Here is a 19973-nt window from a genome sequence, read left to right as displayed (position 1 = left end):
GGAGAATGGTTTGGAAAAGTATTATTGAACAAGTTGGCTACTTCACAATAAGATCTTTTTCTGTCACCGTACCCTCTCATCATTAGAATAGTAATTTGTTATTTTTCGTTAAGAGCCATTTTAGAGAAGCAATTTATCTTGCAGAATTTTTCGAAACACAACTACTGTCAGTTTTAGTTAATAATGTAAATGGTGAACAAATGTCAAAATCACAGCATTCTATATTTAAATATTTAAATTTATTAAAATCTACATATTTTGCACTGTTTTGTGTATTTAAGACCTTTCAGACCACATAAAATCATAAATGTTAGATATGGTTGAACTCCTATTGAATAGGAGATTCCAATAATGACTTAATATATAGGGTGATGAATTTGAAAAACCAAAGTTACTAATAATATAAGAGAACCGGCAAATCTGGCAACATTGCAAATATCAAATATGGACTCTCCGTATCCCAAAATAGGTGTACCTTAAAATTGTCCAATCTCGTCAGATCCGTAAAAGACCAAATCCCCAATGAAGACCATGGTGTCTACGAGATACCTTGTTCCAGTTGCCCACGTACATACGTAGGACAGACAAACCGACGAATCCATAACCGTATTTACGAACATTCTCTATCAGTCAAACATTCCGACACCACTTCAGCCCTAGCCCAACATCATATTCAGACAGGCCATAAAATAGATTTCGAAAAAGCAAAAACCATCGCTCCCATCCGCTCATTAAAAGCGAGAATCATCCGTGAAGCTATCGAAATCGAAAAACGGCCTAACAGCTTGAACACGCGCGATGACGCGAAACGATTGCCGGTAACATGGCGATCCCTGCTTCAGCGACCTCCCGCCCACACCGCTCAGGCCACGTCAGTTCAGACCACGTCAGCGCATACCGTTCCCGCGCATACAGCGAGTATAAAAGCAGCCACACAGGGTAAGCCGGTTGTCACTCGACACTGAGGAGTAGGCAGATTGAGACCTCACTGCCGAGAGACAGTTCTTGCAATATAGAACACGATACTGGTACGTCTCGAGTGAGGGGAGTAGGCAGATTCAGACCCCGAACTCGAACCGAACCGTATCACTCTTGATAATGGCTCCAAAATGGGTGCCGAAACGTCGAGTTTTAAATTCTCAACGCGGTTCTTCCCGAGAACTTAGTAATTTTCATATATATATATATATATATATATATATATATATATATATATATATATATATATATATATATATATATATATATATATATATATATATATATATATATATATATATATGTATGTATATACACAATGTGGGCGAGATTTAAATCTCACCGTAAATGAGGATATCGGTCAAGGAGAAAAAAACTATGAAAAAACTATTTCAATCTTTTAATAGAAAACGTTTCGAACAGTATTTCTGCACTTCTTCAGTTCTAATGATTGTAAACTCATATAAAGATGTTAAACAATGTCATATGCATAGGGTTAGGTGTTAAAAAATACATTTCATAACTACAATAAAATTACAGTAAAAAACGCATTAATTTTTTTTTAAATTTTATATGATGGGTTTAAAAATCGAAAGTAACAATTATACATATTTGAAATCGATTTCCGTTTAACAAAATTTTAAATTACGGCAAAACTATCAGTCCTAGTTATAGGACATCCGTATATCATTCGAAAGACAAAAATTTTTTAAATTTAATTATTCATTAATATACAGGGTGTTCTGTTTAAAATTAGCCTTATATTACACATTGAAGTATTCAATAATGAAACTACCAATTTTGAACACCCTGTAAATAAATGTTTAATAATTAATCATGAAATATATTCGACCAATATCTAGCTATTTAGATGTATGAGTAATTTTATTAGAATTGCCTAAATAAATTAAGAATAAGTCCTCGTTTAAATTTTACATTTCAAGAAAATTCAACATACTTTAGAACACCCTGTACATAGGTATAGGAAAGTCTAATGAAACTATACCTTATTTTTTGCAAACAATTAGAAAGTCCAATAAAATACAAGGTATTCCATAAGAAAAATATAATTTTGAAACGTCGCGCTTTATTGTGACACTCTGTATATTTTAGAATAATTTTAAAATGAAGCCTTTATCAACCTACATACTATACATTTAAAATTTTTTTAAAATCTTTTACCGTTTCGCTGTAATCTCCCGTCTCGTTGGTTGTGACTCACCCTGTATGTATATATATATATATATATATATATATATATATATATATATATATATATATATATATATATATATTATTGTAGATAAATAAAGGCAGAGAAGAAGAAGAAGGGAAATCTAAATATCTAACTGTATAATAATTTGTGTACATAAAATTTGTCAATTTGTAAAACGGTGAAGTAATATTTTTTCAAATATTTGTTTGTTGCATTCAATTATGTAAAATACCTATTTGTCGGTTTTATCGAAAAAAATTATGTACAGATTGGAATTGCCCAGTATTAAATATATTGTATAAACAATTTAAATCTCTATTATTCTAAGAACGATTTGTGAGTGAAAGTGGGTAGTCAATGCATGGACGTTTTGTGGAGATTGTTAGCAGAGATTAAGATCGAGGCAAAATAAATATTTAGAAATCGGAGGGTAGAATTTCCTAGGAACAGGTAAAGTGATTACGACGGGAAATTTAAAGACTTTTAAAGGATATTTGTGTTGACCAATAAAAAGGAAGGAATGTTTATTGCGAGAAGGGGGCTGCATCAGAGGAGAAATTTTGGAAATGGAAAAACACCAGTGTGTTCGAGATAGCAGATAGGAGCAGTTGGTGACTTAGAAAAAAAAATTAAAAGTTCCAGTCTACGTTAAACAAAAGCTTTTTTTGGCATCCATAAAAGTTGAAAAGTAGAAAGTGAATTTTTTTTAAAAAGTAAAAGATTAAATTCAGTGATCAGTGACAACAGTTTGTAAGCACTCAATTAATTGTATCCTGACATCGTATATAGAAATTGTTTTTTAACAAAACATTTTATATTTATTGAAAAATAAATATAATTTATTTTTAAGCGGGGGGCTTCATACAAGCGGTAATTATTCTGCATGTTTCATTTAACGCCGTGGTGACTTGTTGGGCGTGTCTAGATCTACTCCAGACGGGACAAGCATATTCCCCTGTTGAGAAACATAAGGCCTCAGCTGTTGTCTTCAAGATCTGGGGGTTTGCACCCCACTTGCTCCCTACAAGTTTCCGGAGAAGGTTGTTTCTCGTAGAACCTTTTGTCTTGTGCTCTGACAGTGGAATTTATACGTTAGTGACTGGTCTAGTACTACACCAAGATATTTGGGCCTATCAGTATGTTTCAAGCGTTGTCCCTCCCAAGAAACATTCAGCTTTACATGCGCCAGTTGGTTGTTGAGATGTGTTACGTAAAAATATGAGTCATAGTTTTAACCTTTAAAACATGTTTTTAATCTAATATGTTGTAGAGTTTACGAGAGGCCTCGATTTACCTGAGCGACCTTCCAGAAGCGATGCGAGGGAAATCCAGTTTGCCTTTACCGTTTCGCCATCGAAGGTTTTAGACTATTCGAGATAGCGGCACTGGTATATAATAACGGAACTTTATTTGGAAGGGACAGTTAATAAAGAAGATTCGCGCTCGTGATATTATTGTTACGCTCGCCTACTAATAAATTATTGTATATGTAGTGATAAATAAACTTATATAAATTATCGTGCCTTTTAATAAATTAAAGTAGGAACAAGATAATAAATTAGTAAAGACATTATAAATTAAAGACATAACAATTAATAAATTCACAACAAATGGTGTCAGAGTGAGATCGAACATAAATTAGACTTATAATAATAATACAAGTGAATATAAAATAAATTGTGAAAATGGCTACGATTTATGAGCTGACAGTGACTAATTTAAGAAGACATCTCGAAGACAGAGAATTAGCTTCTACCGGAAAAAAGGCTGAGTTAGTCCAACGACTAAAGAACGCTTTGCTAGAAGAAGGACTAGATCCAGAGACTTATATATTTGAAGATGCTGTCCTCTCGTCGATTTCGAAAGTTTCTTCTGATGTAGCCAAAGTTTCTGGTGACATCGCATCATTAGAGAACAAAGTTTCTGACGATATTTCGAAAGTTTCTTCTGATGTAGCCAAGGTTTCTGGTGATGTAGCCAAAGTTTCCGGCGACATCGCTTCGTTGGAAGACAAAGTTTCTAACGAGATTTCTTCGCTGGAAAGCAAAGTCTCTGCTAACATCTCTTCGGAAATCTCTAAAGTCACTTCTGAGATGTCTGCCCTGGACGATAGAATATCTTCATTAAAAAACCAAGTTGCTGCCGATATGTTAGCCTTCGAAGAAAAGATATGGAAAGAGATGGAAAAGAAGATGGAGGAAACAGGGACAGCAGAGAGAGGTAACAATCCGATTACAGTGGAGATAAAAGAAGACGAGACGAAATGTAAGTTGGAGACACGGCCGAAATTTGAAGGAAGTGGAGGTTCTATTCATGTTAAAGTCCCAACTTTCGACGGAAAATCATCATGGAACAACTACATGAAACAGTTCGAATCAGCCGCAAGAGCGAATGGATGGTCTGAAAAAGAAAAGGCTGTAAACCTGACTATCGCTCTTCGAGGAGATGCCTTAGATGTGCTTCAGACCATAGCCGTAGAGGAGACCGATGATTTCGAACAACTGAAGAAGAGGTTAAATATGCGATATGGCCACGAACATTTGGAGCATGTATATCAGTCACAGCTTAAAAATCGTAGACAGAAGAAAGATGAGGCTCTTCAAGAATATGAGGTAGATATTGCCAGATTAGTACGATATGCTTATCCAACAGCTCCCGAAGACATGATGGAAAAATTGGCCGTTCAAACGTTTATTGATGGTCTTCGTGATCATGAAATGCAGAGAACACTGCGATTAGCTCGTCACAAGACGCTGGTTGATGTCCTATCCGCCGCCCTCGAATACGAGTCAGCTACGCAGGCCTCTGGCGGGTACAGTAAAGTTAGGACTGTAAAAGAGGAAGGAGACGAAGATAAACTTGACCAGCTCTTTAATTTGATGAAAAGCATGACATGCAAGAAAAAGAAGACCATAAAATCAAGAAACTCACCATCAGGAAAACCAGAACGAGTCAACCTTAGGGGGGCAGCTTCGACCCGGAACTCTTCCAAAGACCCTCTTATACTAATAGCTTCTTTGAAATGTCGTGAAGATAGTGTATATGTAGATGGAGACATAAATGGTAAAAAGCATACGTTGTTGGTGGATACCGGAGCGACCAGAACCATTATACGCCCGACAGTTATAAACAGCCGAAAGAAACTGTTACCAACGAGGTTACGACTTCGGACCGCTACAGGTGAAAATGCCAACATTCATGGAGAAATCCAGGTACAATTGGGAATTGGGGCAGAAAAGTTTGTCCATACTGTTATAGTTGCTGACATCGAAGAGGATGTTATATTAGGAATGGACGTAATGAATATGCATGGATTCCAATTGGATTTTAAGAATAAGGTAATCAAAGTTGGCAACGAGGAGGTATTTCTCCATCCACATAATGACAACACTGTGCAAGCAGCCATTACAGAAGATACAGTCGTGCCTGCGAGAAGCGAAACGATCATAGTAGCGCGACTACAGGGAATTGTAGACGAAGGGAGACCTGTTATGATGGAGCCTTGGAACCACGACGATGAGGTTGGCCGTGGAATCATAATTGGAAAGGAATTGGTGACTTCGGCTAAAGAAATTCCTGTGAGACTTATCAATGTCAACGACTACCCAGTGACCATAAAGAAAGAGACAAAAGTAGGAACTTGTGTACCTGTGACATCCATAATTCGTCAGGCGACAACATCTGATAATTCCAACGACAAATTCGACCAAATGGTTGCAGTTGCAGGACAGTCTCTAAATCAGATGGAGAAAAGGAAATTAAGGGAATTTCTTCGGCAGTATCGTGATATTTTCGTACCGAAAGGAGGAAAGACGGGAAGAACTACCGTTGTTAAGCATAAAATTGATACTGGTAATGCTAAGCCAATTCGTCAAACAGCTCGACGATTACCACAGGCGAAGAGAGAGGAAGCTGAAACGATTGTTCAGGAAATGAAGAAAGACGGGGTGATAGAACCTTCTACGAGTCCATGGGTCTCTCCGGTGGTCCTGGTTAAGAAGAAAGACGGAACGACGAGGTTCTGTGTGGATTACCGTTTGCTGAACAACGTTACCAAGAAAGATAGTTATCCTCTGCCTCGGATCGATGACACATTGGACACATTGGCTGGAAGTAAATTGTTTTCTACTTTAGATTTGAAGTCTGGATACTGGCAGGTAGAAATGGACCCAGTCGATAAAGAAAAGACAGCCTTCACCACAGGATCTGGATTGTGGCAATTCAACGTTATGCCATTTGGTCTTTGTAATGCTCCTGCGACATTTGAGAGGCTTATGGAAAATGTGTTGAGAGGGTTATCTTGGAAAACATGCCTGGTTTATTTAGATGACATAATCGTCTTGGGGGAGACATTCGAAGATCATTTGAGGAATTTAGAAAACGTTTTTAATCGACTTAAAGCTGCCCAATTGATGCTAAACCCCAAGAAGTGCCAGCTATTTCAAGGTAAAGTCAATTATCTGGGTCATATAGTCAGTAAAGAAGGAGTGGCCGTGGATAAGGGAAAAATCGATTCCATTAAGGAATGGCCAAAACCAACTGACAAACATCAAGTGAGAAGTTTTCTTGGACTATGTACTTACTACCGGAGGTTTATTAAGAAGTTTGCAGATATCGCTAAGCCATTAACGCGACTTACAGAGGAAGCAAGAGAATACCGCTGGGATATAGACTGCCAAAATGCCTTTGAAACGTTGAAAAAGCATTTAATAACAGCACCAATTTTAGGGTATCCACTGCCAGAAGGAGAGTTCATCTTAGATACAGATGCAAGTAATGTGGGAATTGGAGGAGTGCTGTCTCAGATTCAAGGAGGACAGGAACGAGTCCTCGGATATTTTAGTAAAGTTCTTTCAAAACCTGAGCGGAATTATTGCGTCACGAGAAGAGAACTTCTGGCAGTAGTGAAATCAGTAGAGCACTTCTATCAATACCTCTATGGAAGGAAGTTTTTAATCCGAACCGACCATGCCGCCCTTAAGTGGTTGATGCAGTTTAAGAATCCAGAGGGTCAGATAGCCAGGTGGATCGAACGACTCCAAGAATACGATTTTAAGATTGAGCACCGAGCCGGAGTTAGCCACAGAAACGCTGATTCTCTTTCCAGACGGCCATGCCCAGCAGAGTGTCCCCACTGCAACAAAACGGAATCCAAGGAAGCAGCAGTGCTAAGAACGACGATTGTCAACGACGACTGGACGCCTACTAAGATAAGGGAAGAACAAGAGAGAGATCCAGTTATACAGAAAATCCGAAAATGGAAAGGGGAAAACCGTCGACCACCTTGGCAGGAAATATCAAACCTATGCTCAGTAGTTAAGACGTATTGGGCCCAGTGGGACTCATTTATCATCGAAGATGGCTTGCTTAAACGAGTCCTGGAAAATGATGACGGTTCAGAGAAGAGAAGACAGTTGGTGATCCCAAAGAGCAGAATAGCCGAAGTACTTCGTCAGTTACACGACAGTCCATCGGGAGGGCATTTTGGTGTAAGGAAAACCCTTCAGCGAATTCGGGAACGGTTTTATTGGATGAACAGTTCCGACGACGTAAAAGACTGGTGTAAGAAATGTACTATTTGTGCTACGAGTAACGGGCCTCACCGGAAAAGGAGAGCTCCTATGAGACAATATAATGTTGGAAGCCCGTTTGAAAGAATAGCTTTGGACATTGCAGGGCCATTTCCAGAAAGTGAAAATGGGGGCAAGTACATGTTGGTAGTAATGGATTACTTCACTAAGTGGGTCGAGATTTACGCACTTCCAGACCAGAAGGCCGCCACCGTTGCAGATAAGTTGATCCAAGAATATATCAGCCGATTTGGAGTGCCTTTGGAGATCCATAGTGACCAAGGCAGGAACTTCGAAAGTGATCTATTCCAAGGAATATGTGATAGACTAGGCATGAAGAAAACAAGAACTACCGCGTATCATCCGCAATCGGATGGTATGGTAGAACGAATGAATAGGACAGTTGGCAAGTATTTGACAAAGATGGTGTCCGATCATCAGCGAGACTGGGACCAATACCTTCCGTTCTTTACAATGGCCTACAGATCTGCTGTTAACGAATCAACGGGCCAGACACCAGCCAGAGTCCTATTCGGACGCGAAATGCGACTACCTTGTGATCTAGAATTTGGGTGTCGACCTGGAGAAGATGTAGCAGGTGAAGATTATGTGATCGAATTACGAAGAAGAATGGACGATGTACATGAGTTGGTCCGTTCCCACCTTCAGATCGCTAGCGACCGAATGAAGAAACGGTACGATACACAAGCCGAAAAGGGTTGCTTTAAGAAGAACGACAAAGTATGGCTGTATAATCCCAAGAAGCGAAAAGGTTGTTCTCCCAAATTGCAGCAGTTTTGGGAAGGTCCATACCTCATCATGTAGAAGATCAACGATGTCATCTACCGAATAAGCAAGATTCCGAGGGGAAAGCCGATGATAGTACACCATAACCGGTTGGCATCTTTCGAAGGTGACCACGACGTAGATGAAGAAGTGGAAGTAAACCAAGTCCAAGATGTGTTTGACCTCACGTTTGAGGAATTCATGGGTGCCTATGGAGGTACCGGTAAAGCGAGACATGGTGTTACCACTGAAGAAAAGCAAGATCTACTCGAGCTCCCCGATGACTACTCGCTGGCCCTTACCATCCCGGCCAGTATCAAAGACGCACCAGGGTTGGCATCCGTCTTTCGAAGGAAGTTTGGTCGAGTTGCAGAACTTCAATGCCAAGTGCCAGCTCCCGGTAAAACCTTGAAACTCCAAGATGCATCACGTTACCTTTTCTACCTGGTAACAAAAGACACTGCCCGTGACCAACCTACCTACCGAGATGTATGGGAAGCCTTACTTCAATTGAGAGGGCACGTACTAGAGTCCGACGTGCAAAAGTTAGCCATGCCAAAGTTGGAGTGCCGCCAATTAGATTGGAGGGTTATCCGAAATATGGTGGAGGAGATCTTTAAAGAAACCGAAGTCCAGGTGTTAGTCTGTTGCAATCCGCATAGTTACTGGTGCGGAGAGAAAACCGTCCCTTGTCATTTTTATACAACTGGAAGTTGTAAAAGAGGGTCCAGTTGCCGATACCAGCATACCGTTCCAGTTCTAGTCCCAACAAGGTTCCAGGAGGAACCATCTTTTGAGAGGGGGGCAATGTTACGTAAAAATATGAGTCATAGTTTTAACCTTTAAAACATGTTTTTAATCTAATATGTTGTAGAGTTTACGAGAGGCCTCGATTTACCTGAGCGACCTTCCAGAAGCGATGCGAGGGAAATCCAGTTTGCCTTTACCGTTTCGCCATCGAAGGTTTTAGACTATTCGAGATAGCGGCACTGGTATATAATAACGGAACTTTATTTGGAAGGGACAGTTAATAAAGAAGATTCGCGCTCGTGATATTATTGTTACGCTCGCCTACTAATAAATTATTGTATATGTAGTGATAAATAAACTTATATAAATTATCGTGCCTTTTAATAAATTAAAGTAGGAACAAGATAATAAATTAGTAAAGACATTATAAATTAAAGACATAACAATTAATAAATTCACAACAGATGGAATGCACATACTTGGGTTTTAGTAGGGTTTGGCTTTAATGAGTTTTGTTTGTAGTAAGTTGACATTATGTTTAAAGCCTCTTCCATTGTCGACTCTACTTGTCTGAGTGTTTTTCCCTTTACGGCTATACCAAGGTCATCAGCGTAGACAAAACTCTCAGTCTGAGGGTGCATTGGTTGGTCGTTGGTGTAGATGTTAAATAAGGACGGCGCCAGAACGCATCCTTGAGGTAGGCCACTTTTTTGGGTTCTCCATCTGCTCTTCTTTCCATTTAGCAAAACGTAGAAACGTCTATTACACAACAGTGATCTAATGATATTTACCAGGTCGTAGTCAAGCACAATGTTATAGATCTTAGTTAGCAGGGTTCTGAGGTTTATCGTATCATAGGCCGCTGTGAGGTCTATCAAGGCTACTTCCACTATCTCTTTCTGCTCAAATCTCTCCTCTATGTATTCTGTTAGGTTCAGCACTTGGCCTGTGCATGATTTACCTGGTCTGAAGCCTGCTTATTGTGGGATTAGTTTTGCATCTAATTTTTCCTGGATGCGGTTTAAAATGAGGCGTTCATACAATTTATACAAATGGTATAGCAGGGATATCGGACGGTAGCTACTCGATAGTTCAGGGTCTTTCCCAGGTTTCAGAAGGGCTACTACTTTTGATTTACGCCACAGTTTTGGAATCTGGTAGGTAGAGCGACAGATGTTAAATAGATCGAGCACCCATTGTCTCGCTTTTTGCCCGAGGTGTTTTATCTGCTCTCTTAGGATTTCGTCCACTCCAGGTGATTTTCCATTGTTCATACAGTCAATACCATTTTTGAGCTTTTCGATGGTAAATGCGTTTCGCAAGAGAGTTGTTTACTGGTCTTGAGTTCTTATAATCTTTGGCGTTTTACAACGTTTTGCCATTCAGAAGCAGTTGGTGGGCTATCTGATTTGGCGTTATTGCACATAGCTCTTTCATCTCTGTGGGATCACCATTAAGTTTTTTGATCATATTCCAAGCCTGCTTACTACTGTGCGTCATATCCATTTTACTTAAAGTCTCGCTCCACCGTTGTTGTCTGGAGGCACTTAGTGCTTGCTGCAGTCTCTCCCCTATCTCTGCCGTAACTTCGCTAAATGGGTCTTTACTATATTCTTCGGTGTACTTTGTCATAATGTCTTTTGCTTCATCGTTCAGACCAGATATGTAATGTTGTTGACATCCTCTGGGTATGTGTTTACATGAGATTCGTTTTACAAGTTTGATGAACGCGTCATAGTTTTTGGGGATCGGGATTATATTTTTCACTTGTGTTTCCAATTTATCAGCAAATTTTGCCCAGTTCGCTTTTTTGAAATTAAACCTTCGTTTGAACGAGATTTTGGAAGCTTTTATAGCGCTGTAAACGGTTATTCCCACGGGCCTATGTTGCGTCTTCGGTATAGGCTTATATACCTTCCTAACGCAACGGTCCTCTAAAGATATGCTGATGAAGGTGAGATCAGGGTTGTAACCTTTCTTCCATATTTTGCTCTGGAACGAATAGGGCAGTTTTGGGTCATGTAGAAGTGCCAGGTTGTTTTGTTCAGCCCACGATTCCACAAGATCTCCATTTTTATCAGTTGAAGCGTAGCCCCAATGAACATTATGACTATTAAAATCACCCAGAATGAATCTGGTTTTTTGAGAAGCGAAATTTTTTGGAGGGGAGAAAACAAAGTCTCTCGGGGGTGGTTTATACACAGATGTCACTGTGCAGGCTCCTATTTCTACGGTCAGAATTTCAATGTCGTTGTAGCATCTTTTTTCAGCTGATGTTACATCAATATCTCTTCTTACGAAGATGGCGCTTTCATGTTTTGCACTTGGATGTTCAATGATAAGCTGCATTCCCTCAATGCTAGGTCTATGTGCTGATATGTCACGGTGAGTCTCTTGTATACATAATATATCACACTTGTGGATTTTACACAGTTCAGACAAAATTTCCTGTTTGTTACAAGTAATACCCCCAATGTTTATGGTCATCATTGTCAGTGTAGGCTCTGAGAAGAGCCGTTGATTCTCGTTACTTTGTTCGGATCCAGTGGTGGAAGGATTGGCAGCCCGAGGGGCGTTACCGGGGAGCGCCAGTGACATTTTGTTCTTATAATATCACTTGCGTGGAGGCTCCTTCCGTGCTCCCCTAAAAGGAGCAAATAAAAACAAACTCAAATTTGTGCAATACAATTAATATATAATAGTAAAATAAACCTTTTTAAACCTGTTTATACAACTATTGAAATCTCTTACAAATAAATGTTCTCAAATCATATAGCTTTCACATATAAAATTACAACAGGAAACTTAGTCCCATCTATTGTCTCGTCTTAGTAAATTTTTCTCTGCACTTCATGAAAATGATTCACTTTAATTCACTCTCTATCGAAAAACTCCTTACCTGGTTCTGCTTATAAAAACAGTCATCGATCAAAAGAAAGTCCAGACTCACGTTTCTATCTCCTTTTTGGATTGCCCCTATCCGCTTAACTACGAATCTCTCCGGGAATAATAATTTTATTGTACTTACAAATTCTGCACCCTTTTCATCCGGCAAATCAGCTTTCAAAACTTACTGACACTACTATTTTCACAAAATCTATACTTTTCTTTCAAAGTTTAAAACAAAACACACACCTGTCGAGTCGATTTGATCTTTCCTCATTTCCAGTCCAACAGCGGATGCTCACATTTTCTGCTCAAAAAATCATTCTCGTCTCTCAATCCCTTCCATAATTTTCTGTTGAACCAATCACCATCCTCAACTCAATTCTCCAAACGCCAACACTTTCCAATTCCCATAATTGTGTACAAAAATATGGACAAAGACTTTCTACTTTCTACTAATACCCTTAATGACTTGTTTCGTGATAACCGAAATTAATCCTTGAAAAAATGCAGGTAGATTTGATATTTTAGTATAACATTTTATTTACTTAAACTAATCTTAAATACCTATTCTAATTTGAAAAGTCCGAAATTTACCGTAAATCTACAATTGAAAAAGTCTATTTTCTTCACAAATCAATAAAACTTCACAACACAATAAAATCAAACCGTATATCTAAATATGACATAACTATAACATGATTTTACAAATTTTTGTGTCTTCTTCTTTTTCTCTATTAATTTTTCTTTATATACATTTTCGGATCATATCAAATATATATATATATATATATATATATATATATATATATATATATATATATATTAAACTTAGAGCTAAGATTAATATTATTATAATAATTAATATTAAACTCACCAGTCTTCCGGGTTGAACCGCGTCGATATCCATTTTGCCGAGCTTTCGACATCCTCTCTGATGTCTTCTTCAGGGCTTCCGAGGTCTCAGTCTCCCGAGCCCCCAGACACTACTACACTCACTAGTCACTTCTAGTTCACTCACTAGTTCACTACTACGACTGGGACCAGGGGACGGTTCATTTATACCGTCGATGGTGACGTGGCCTAGGTGGGGGTTAGGGTGGGGATTGGCGCGAGAGTTGGCGCGAACATTTCCGACAGTGGGATTTTGATTCGAAGATGGAGGGGGCGATATTTTGTTTATGAGAGGTCTCCATGTAGAAGGTAACCGTATGGCGTCATCTCTTTTATTAAGGGAATTTGGTCTTTTTTCTATTTCTATGGCTTCTCGGATAATTCTTGGTTTATAAAAGCGGATGGGGGCTATGGTTCTGGAGTTTTCGAAATCAATTTTGTGACCTGTATGAAGATGGTGTTGACCGAGAGCTGAAATTGAATCGGAATTGCGAACAGAAATGGAATGTTCATAAATCCTATTTTGAATTCTACGATTTGTTTGGCCTATATAGGATCGGGGACAGTCTGCACAAGGAATTTCATAAACTCCGTGCTGTTCGTTTGGAATATTGTCTTTGATTGATCGAACAAGAGATGAAAGTTTTTGTTGGGGGGTAAATATTGTTTTTATTCCTCTTGGTTTAAGAATTTTGTCGATTTTGTCAGTGACACCTTTGATGTAAGGAAGAAACGCTTTCGTATGATAAGGGTCTGGGTCTTTGGATTGAGATTGAGTGGGAGATTGATGTCTGTGGATGCTCCTATTGATGTGATTTTCGCGGTAGCCATTTTGGATGAGGGCTTGTTTTAAACAAGAAAGCTCAGCGGATCTACTTGCATCATCGGAAAGGCGTATTGATCTGGATACAAGAGTATTAATGACTGAATTAATTTGTGAAGGTGCGTGGTGAGAGTTGGCATGCAAGTAACGATTGGTATGTGTGGGTTTTCGATAGACAGAGTAATGAAAACCTTGGGATTGGTGTTTCTTTATGAAAACATCGAGAAACGGTAGGGATGAATCAGTTTCTACCTCCATCGTGAACTGGATACTAGGATGTATACCATTCAGATGGGTTTGGAAAGACACCAAAGCATCCCTGCCATGGGGCCAAATGACGAATGTATCGTCAACATATCGTAGCCAACATGTGGGTTTGAGCATTGATGTGGATAGTGCTCGGGTCTCGAAGTCTTCCATAAAGATATTGGCAATCACTGGAGATAGAGGGGAGCCCATTGGGGCACCATTTATTTGTCTGTAGAATTGATTTTGGAAGATGAAATAGGTGTTGGACATACAATGTTTAATGAGAGATAAGTGGTCTTGTTGGATACTGTACTTAGTTTTCAGAATGTTTAGAGTTTCATCTATAGGAATGTTTGTAAAAAGTGAGACAATATCGAAACTTACTAGAATGTCTGACGGTGATATAGGGTATTGTTTAAGAAGTTCGATGAAATGAAAAGAGTTTTTGACGAAGGATGAAGCATTTTCGGCGAAAGGTTGTAGAGTTTTGGCCAAATACTTGGCCAATGGTTGTGTAGGGCAGTTGTATGCACTGACAATGGGACGTAGAGGAATATCGGGTTTGTGAATTTTGGGGAGGCCATATATTCGAGGTGTTCTTGAAGACTTTTCACGAGGAATTAGAGATTTTTTGATGTCAACAGGAAGAGAGGTTTTATTGATAATGGCTTTTGTTGTTTTCTCCAGATAGGTTGTTGGATTATTAAGAATTGGTTTGTAGTCTGGAGTGTTAACGAGATTTGAAAGTTTATTGATGTAAGAAGAAGTGTTTAGGATGACGGTGGCGTTTCCTTTATCGGCGGGAAGAATGACTAGATCTGGATTTGACCGAAGTTCTTTCAGGGCTTTTTTCTCGGATTGGCTAATGTTCTGAGCAGGAGGCTTTGAGTTTCTAAGAACTCTAGAGATGTCTTGTCTGGTTATTTCAGCATCTTCGGAAGATAAACTGGAGATGGCTTCTTCAGTTTGACAGATGATTGTCTCAATTGGAATGTGACTTGGAGTAACAGAGTAATTGAAACCTTTTGCTAAAGCTTGAGTGGCAATGGCAGAAATAGGGGTATCAGAAAAGTTACATAGAAAAGTTACACAAAAGTCACAGTGGTTCATAACTTTTCTGATACCCCTATTTCTGCCATTGCCACTCAAGCTTTAGCAAAAGGTTTCAATTACTCTGTTACTCCAAGTCACATTCCAATTGAGACAATCATCTGTCAAACTGAAGAAGCCATCTCCAGTTTATCTTCCGAAGATGCTGAAATAACCAGACAAGACATCTCTAGAGTTCTTAGAAACTCAAAGCCTCCTGCTCAGAACATTAGCCAATCCGAGAAAAAAGCCCTGAAAGAACTTCGGTCAAATCCAGATCTAGTCATTCTTCCCGCCGATAAAGGAAACGCCACCGTCATCCTAAACACTTCTTCTTACATCAATAAACTTTCAAATCTCGTTAACACTCCAGACTACAAACCAATTCTTAATAATCCAACAACCTATCTGGAGAAAACAACAAAAGCCATTATCAATAAAACCTCTCTTCCTGTTGACATCAAAAAATCTCTAATTCCTCGTGAAAAGTCTTCAAGAACACCTCGAATATATGGCCTCCCCAAAATTCACAAACCCGATATTCCTCTACGTCCCATTGTCAGTGCATACAACTGCCCTACACAACCATTGGCCAAGTATTTGGCCAAAACTCTACAACCTTTCGCCGAAAATGCTTCATCCTTCGTCAAAAACTCTTTTCATTTCATCGAACTTCTTAAACAATACCCTATATCACCGTCAGACATTCTAGTAAGTTTCGATATTGTCTCACTTTTTACAAACATTCCTATAGATGAAACTCTAAACATTCTGAAAACTAAGTACAGTATCCAACAAGACCACTTATCTCTCATTAAACATTGTATGTCCAACACCTATTTCATCTTCCAAAATCAATTCTACAGACAAATAAATGGTGCCCCAATGGGCTCCCCTCTATCTCCAGTGATTGCCAATATCTTTATGGAAGACTTCGAGACCCGAGCACTATCCACATCAATGCTCAAACCCACATGTTGGCTACGATATGTTGACGATACATTCGTCATTTGGCCCCATGGCAGGGATGCTTTGGTGTCTTTCCAAACCCATCTGAATGGTATACATCCTAGTATCCAGTTCACGATGGAGGTAGAAACTGATTCATCCCTACCGTTTCTCGATGTTTTCATAAAGAAACACCAATCCCAAGGTTTTCATTACTCTGTCTATCGAAAACCCACACATACCAATCGTTACTTGCATGCCAACTCTCACCACGCACCTTCACAAATTAATTCAGTCATTAATACTCTTGTATCCAGATCAATACGCCTTTCCGATGATGCAAGTAGATCCGCTGAGCTTTCTTGTTTAAAACAAGCCCTCATCCAAAATGGCTACCGCGAAAATCACATCAATAGGAGCATCCACAGACATCAATCTCCCACTCAATCTCAATCCAAAGACCCAGACCCTTATCATACGAAAGCGTTTCTTCCTTACATCAAAGGTGTCACTGACAAAATCGACAAAATTCTTAAACCAAGAGGAATAAAAACAATATTTACCCCCCAACAAAAACTTTCATCTCTTGTTCGATCAATCAAAGACAATATTCCAAACGAACAGCACGGAGTTTATGAAATTCCTTGTGCAGACTGTCCCCGATCCTATATAGGCCAAACAAATCGTAGAATTCAAAATAGGATTTATGAACATTCCATTTCTGTTCGCAATTCCGATTCAATTTCAGCTCTCGGTCAACACCATCTTCATACAGGTCACAAAATTGATTTCGAAAACTCCAGAACCATAGCCCCCATCCGCTTTTATAAACCAAGAATTATCCGAGAAGCCATAGAAATAGAAAAAAGACCAAATTCCCTTAATAAAAGAGATGACGCCATACGGTTACCTTCTACATGGAGACCTCTCATAAACAAAATATCGCCCCCTCCATCTTCGAATCAAAATCCCACTGTCGGAAATGTTCGCGCCAACTCTCGCGCCAATCCCCACCCTAACCCCCACCTAGGCCACGTCACCATCGACGGTATAAATGAACCGTCCCCTGGTCCCAGTCGTAGTAGTGAACTAGTGAGTGAACTAGAAGTGACTAGTGAGTGTAGTAGTGTCTGGGGGCTCGGGAGACTGAGACCTCGGAAGCCCTGAAGAAGACATCAGAGAGGATGTCGAAAGCTCGGCAAAATGGATATCGACGCGGTTCAACCCGGAAGACTGGTGAGTTTAATATTAATTATTATAATAATATTAATCTTAGCTCTAAGTTTAATTGTACTAACCGCGGAAATCTTTCCGAACATATATATATATATATATATATATATATATATATATATATATATATATATATATATATATATATATATATATATATATATATATATATATATATATATATATATATATATATATATACATATTTATTAAACACAACACTAAAATTAACACCAATGTAATAACAAATAAACTGAATGAAATTATAACACTAGCAGAAGAACAACAAGGTTTTAGGTCGGGAAGATCATGCACCGGCGCTGTATTTATAATGATGCAAGTGCAAGAGAAATCATTAGAATTCAACAAACCGGCATACCTATGTTTAGTGGACCTTAAGAAGCCATTTAACCAGGTTAAAATAAAAGACGTTATCCACTTACTGTACGCAAGAAAGATACCTCTAGGAATAATCAAAACGATCGAAAAAACCTACCAAAACAATACAATAAAATAAAAATAGAAGAAGAATTAACCGACTCTATTGAAACTGGTAATGGAATGAGACAGGAAAATTCGCCGAGTCGTCTATTGTTCAACCTGATTATGGATGAAATAATAAAAAAAGTAAGAACTAAAATGATACCAAATGGGAGAAAAACAACTTAAAAAAATCTGTTATACAGACGATGCAATACTACTCTCTCAAAGTGAAGATGATTTACAACGTATGCTGCACCAATTTAATATATCCGTCAGAAAATTGAACATGTTAATTTCCCCAAAAAAACAGCAAATTTACGAAGATGTAAATTGGAGCTGGAAGGTCATATAATAGAACAAGTTGTGGAATTTAAATATCTAGGCATCACATTATATAGCTACGGAAAGCTCGAAACTGAAGTGGAAGATTAAGTAAATAGAGCAAACAGAGCCGCAGGCTGCCTGAATAAAACAATATGGTGAAATAAAAATATCGAGAAAGAAACGAAAGGCAGAATTCACAACAGTCAAAACAGTGACAGTGACATACGCGGCAGAAACAAAACCTGACACAGAGCCGACAAAAAGGATGTTAGAAATAACAGAGATAAAAATACTTAGAAAAGTTGATGATAAGACACTATGGGACAGAGCTAGAAGTACAGATATATGACGTAGATGCAAGCTAAAGAACATCAAGAACTGGGTAAGAAATAGAAAAGTAGAATGGAACGATCATATACCTAAGCTGAATGACAACAAATAGAGTAGTAAAGACGGCAAGAGACGGTTCCCCAATAGGAAGACGATCAGTAGGAAGACCACTTAAACGATGGAACGACAACTAATTGGGGGCACATTGAAAAACAGACAGAGTCATGTCTATATAAAAAAGAAGAACAAGAAGAAGATATATAAATATCCATATAAATCTAATATACATATAAATTTTATTATTTTGTTGTAAAAGTTGGTTAATAATATAAATATTTTCTTTAATAACTTCTAGATATTGCATTAATCAAAAATAATGCAAAAGTTGCTGCTGATATTGCTGTAGCTTTGTCCAAACTTGAACAATCTCAAGTAGAAGATAAAGGTACATCCATCATTGGAGAAAACATCCAACGTCGACCCGTTAGTACATAAAAATATATTTTTTTTGAACAATATATCTGATAATTCTCTACAAAATAGTAAATTATCTGTCCTTGTAATTTATTTTTGCTATTTTAGAATTAAAATTTTGGATTTTTAGACTTTATTATATTTACATATACCCATTTGGAAATACTTTTTTTAGATTATTATTGGTGGTTCCAATATGGATTGCAGTGCTGTCCTTGACACAGATAATATACAGGTAAGTACCTACTGTACATATAGGGTTATTAAGATAGAATATAATGTACAATTATAAATGATCTTCAAAAACACACACTTGAAAATTTATAAAGTGTGACGATAATTTACCAACACAATATTGCTAGTATAATTCGAAATTTAATTATTTATCAATACCTAATATAGAACGTTGACTGTTAAAAACATAAAAAAATCCTTAAACTTACTTACTTTTACCTAATACATTCACACAGTGGAACAAATTATTGTTTGTGCCATACAATATATACACCAGTCTCTATATTGTTTCCACTATTCATAATATATTAAGTTAAAAACTGCAACTGTCAGAACCTGATTGTCTTAACTTTATTCTTAATGTATAAAAGTCTAAATATACTTTTACGCTAATATTAGTTGTTGTCATTAATAAGACTATGTTTTAATGGATTAGGTTCAACAAAACTCATTTTATAAGTGGGCGACCAAGAACGGCAACAAATGGTGAACAATATTTGTAATTTGTTTACACTTTTGCGAGAAGCAAAGAAAATCTTCCCGGTCATTTGAAAAACTTCACTAGAGTATTTAATGTACACAAATGAGCTATCAGGAAAAAAATCGTTAACAAAATCTCCTCACAGAAGACTGGTAAACATGAAGACGGACACACTGCTGGATATTCATGTTACACGACATGGTACACGATATGGGAAATAAAAGT

The 19973-nt window shown here is 38.1% G+C and overlaps 1 protein-coding gene across 1 annotated transcript in view; it reads left to right on the top strand.

Annotated features, from left to right (window-relative positions):
* The window catches only part of LOC140448452 (pseudouridine-5'-phosphate glycosidase-like), a 48264-nt gene extending 28924 nt beyond the window's left edge, over window positions 1-19340 (top strand). The window contains exons 5-6 of the mRNA XM_072541530.1: window positions 18915-19042; window positions 19209-19340. Coding sequence (XP_072397631.1) covers window positions 18915-19042; window positions 19209-19325 — 245 coding nt within the window. The 3' untranslated portion in view covers window positions 19326-19340. The remainder of the gene's footprint in view (window positions 1-18914; window positions 19043-19208) is intronic.
* The last annotated feature ends 633 nt before the right edge of the window (window positions 19341-19973 follow it).

This window comes from Diabrotica undecimpunctata, chromosome 8 (genome assembly GCF_040954645.1).
Source record: "Diabrotica undecimpunctata isolate CICGRU chromosome 8, icDiaUnde3, whole genome shotgun sequence".
Lineage (NCBI taxonomy): Eukaryota > Metazoa > Arthropoda > Insecta > Coleoptera > Chrysomelidae > Diabrotica > Diabrotica undecimpunctata.
The sequence above is the reverse complement of the archived record's forward strand: the minus strand, read 5'-3'. Positions and strand labels throughout refer to the sequence as shown.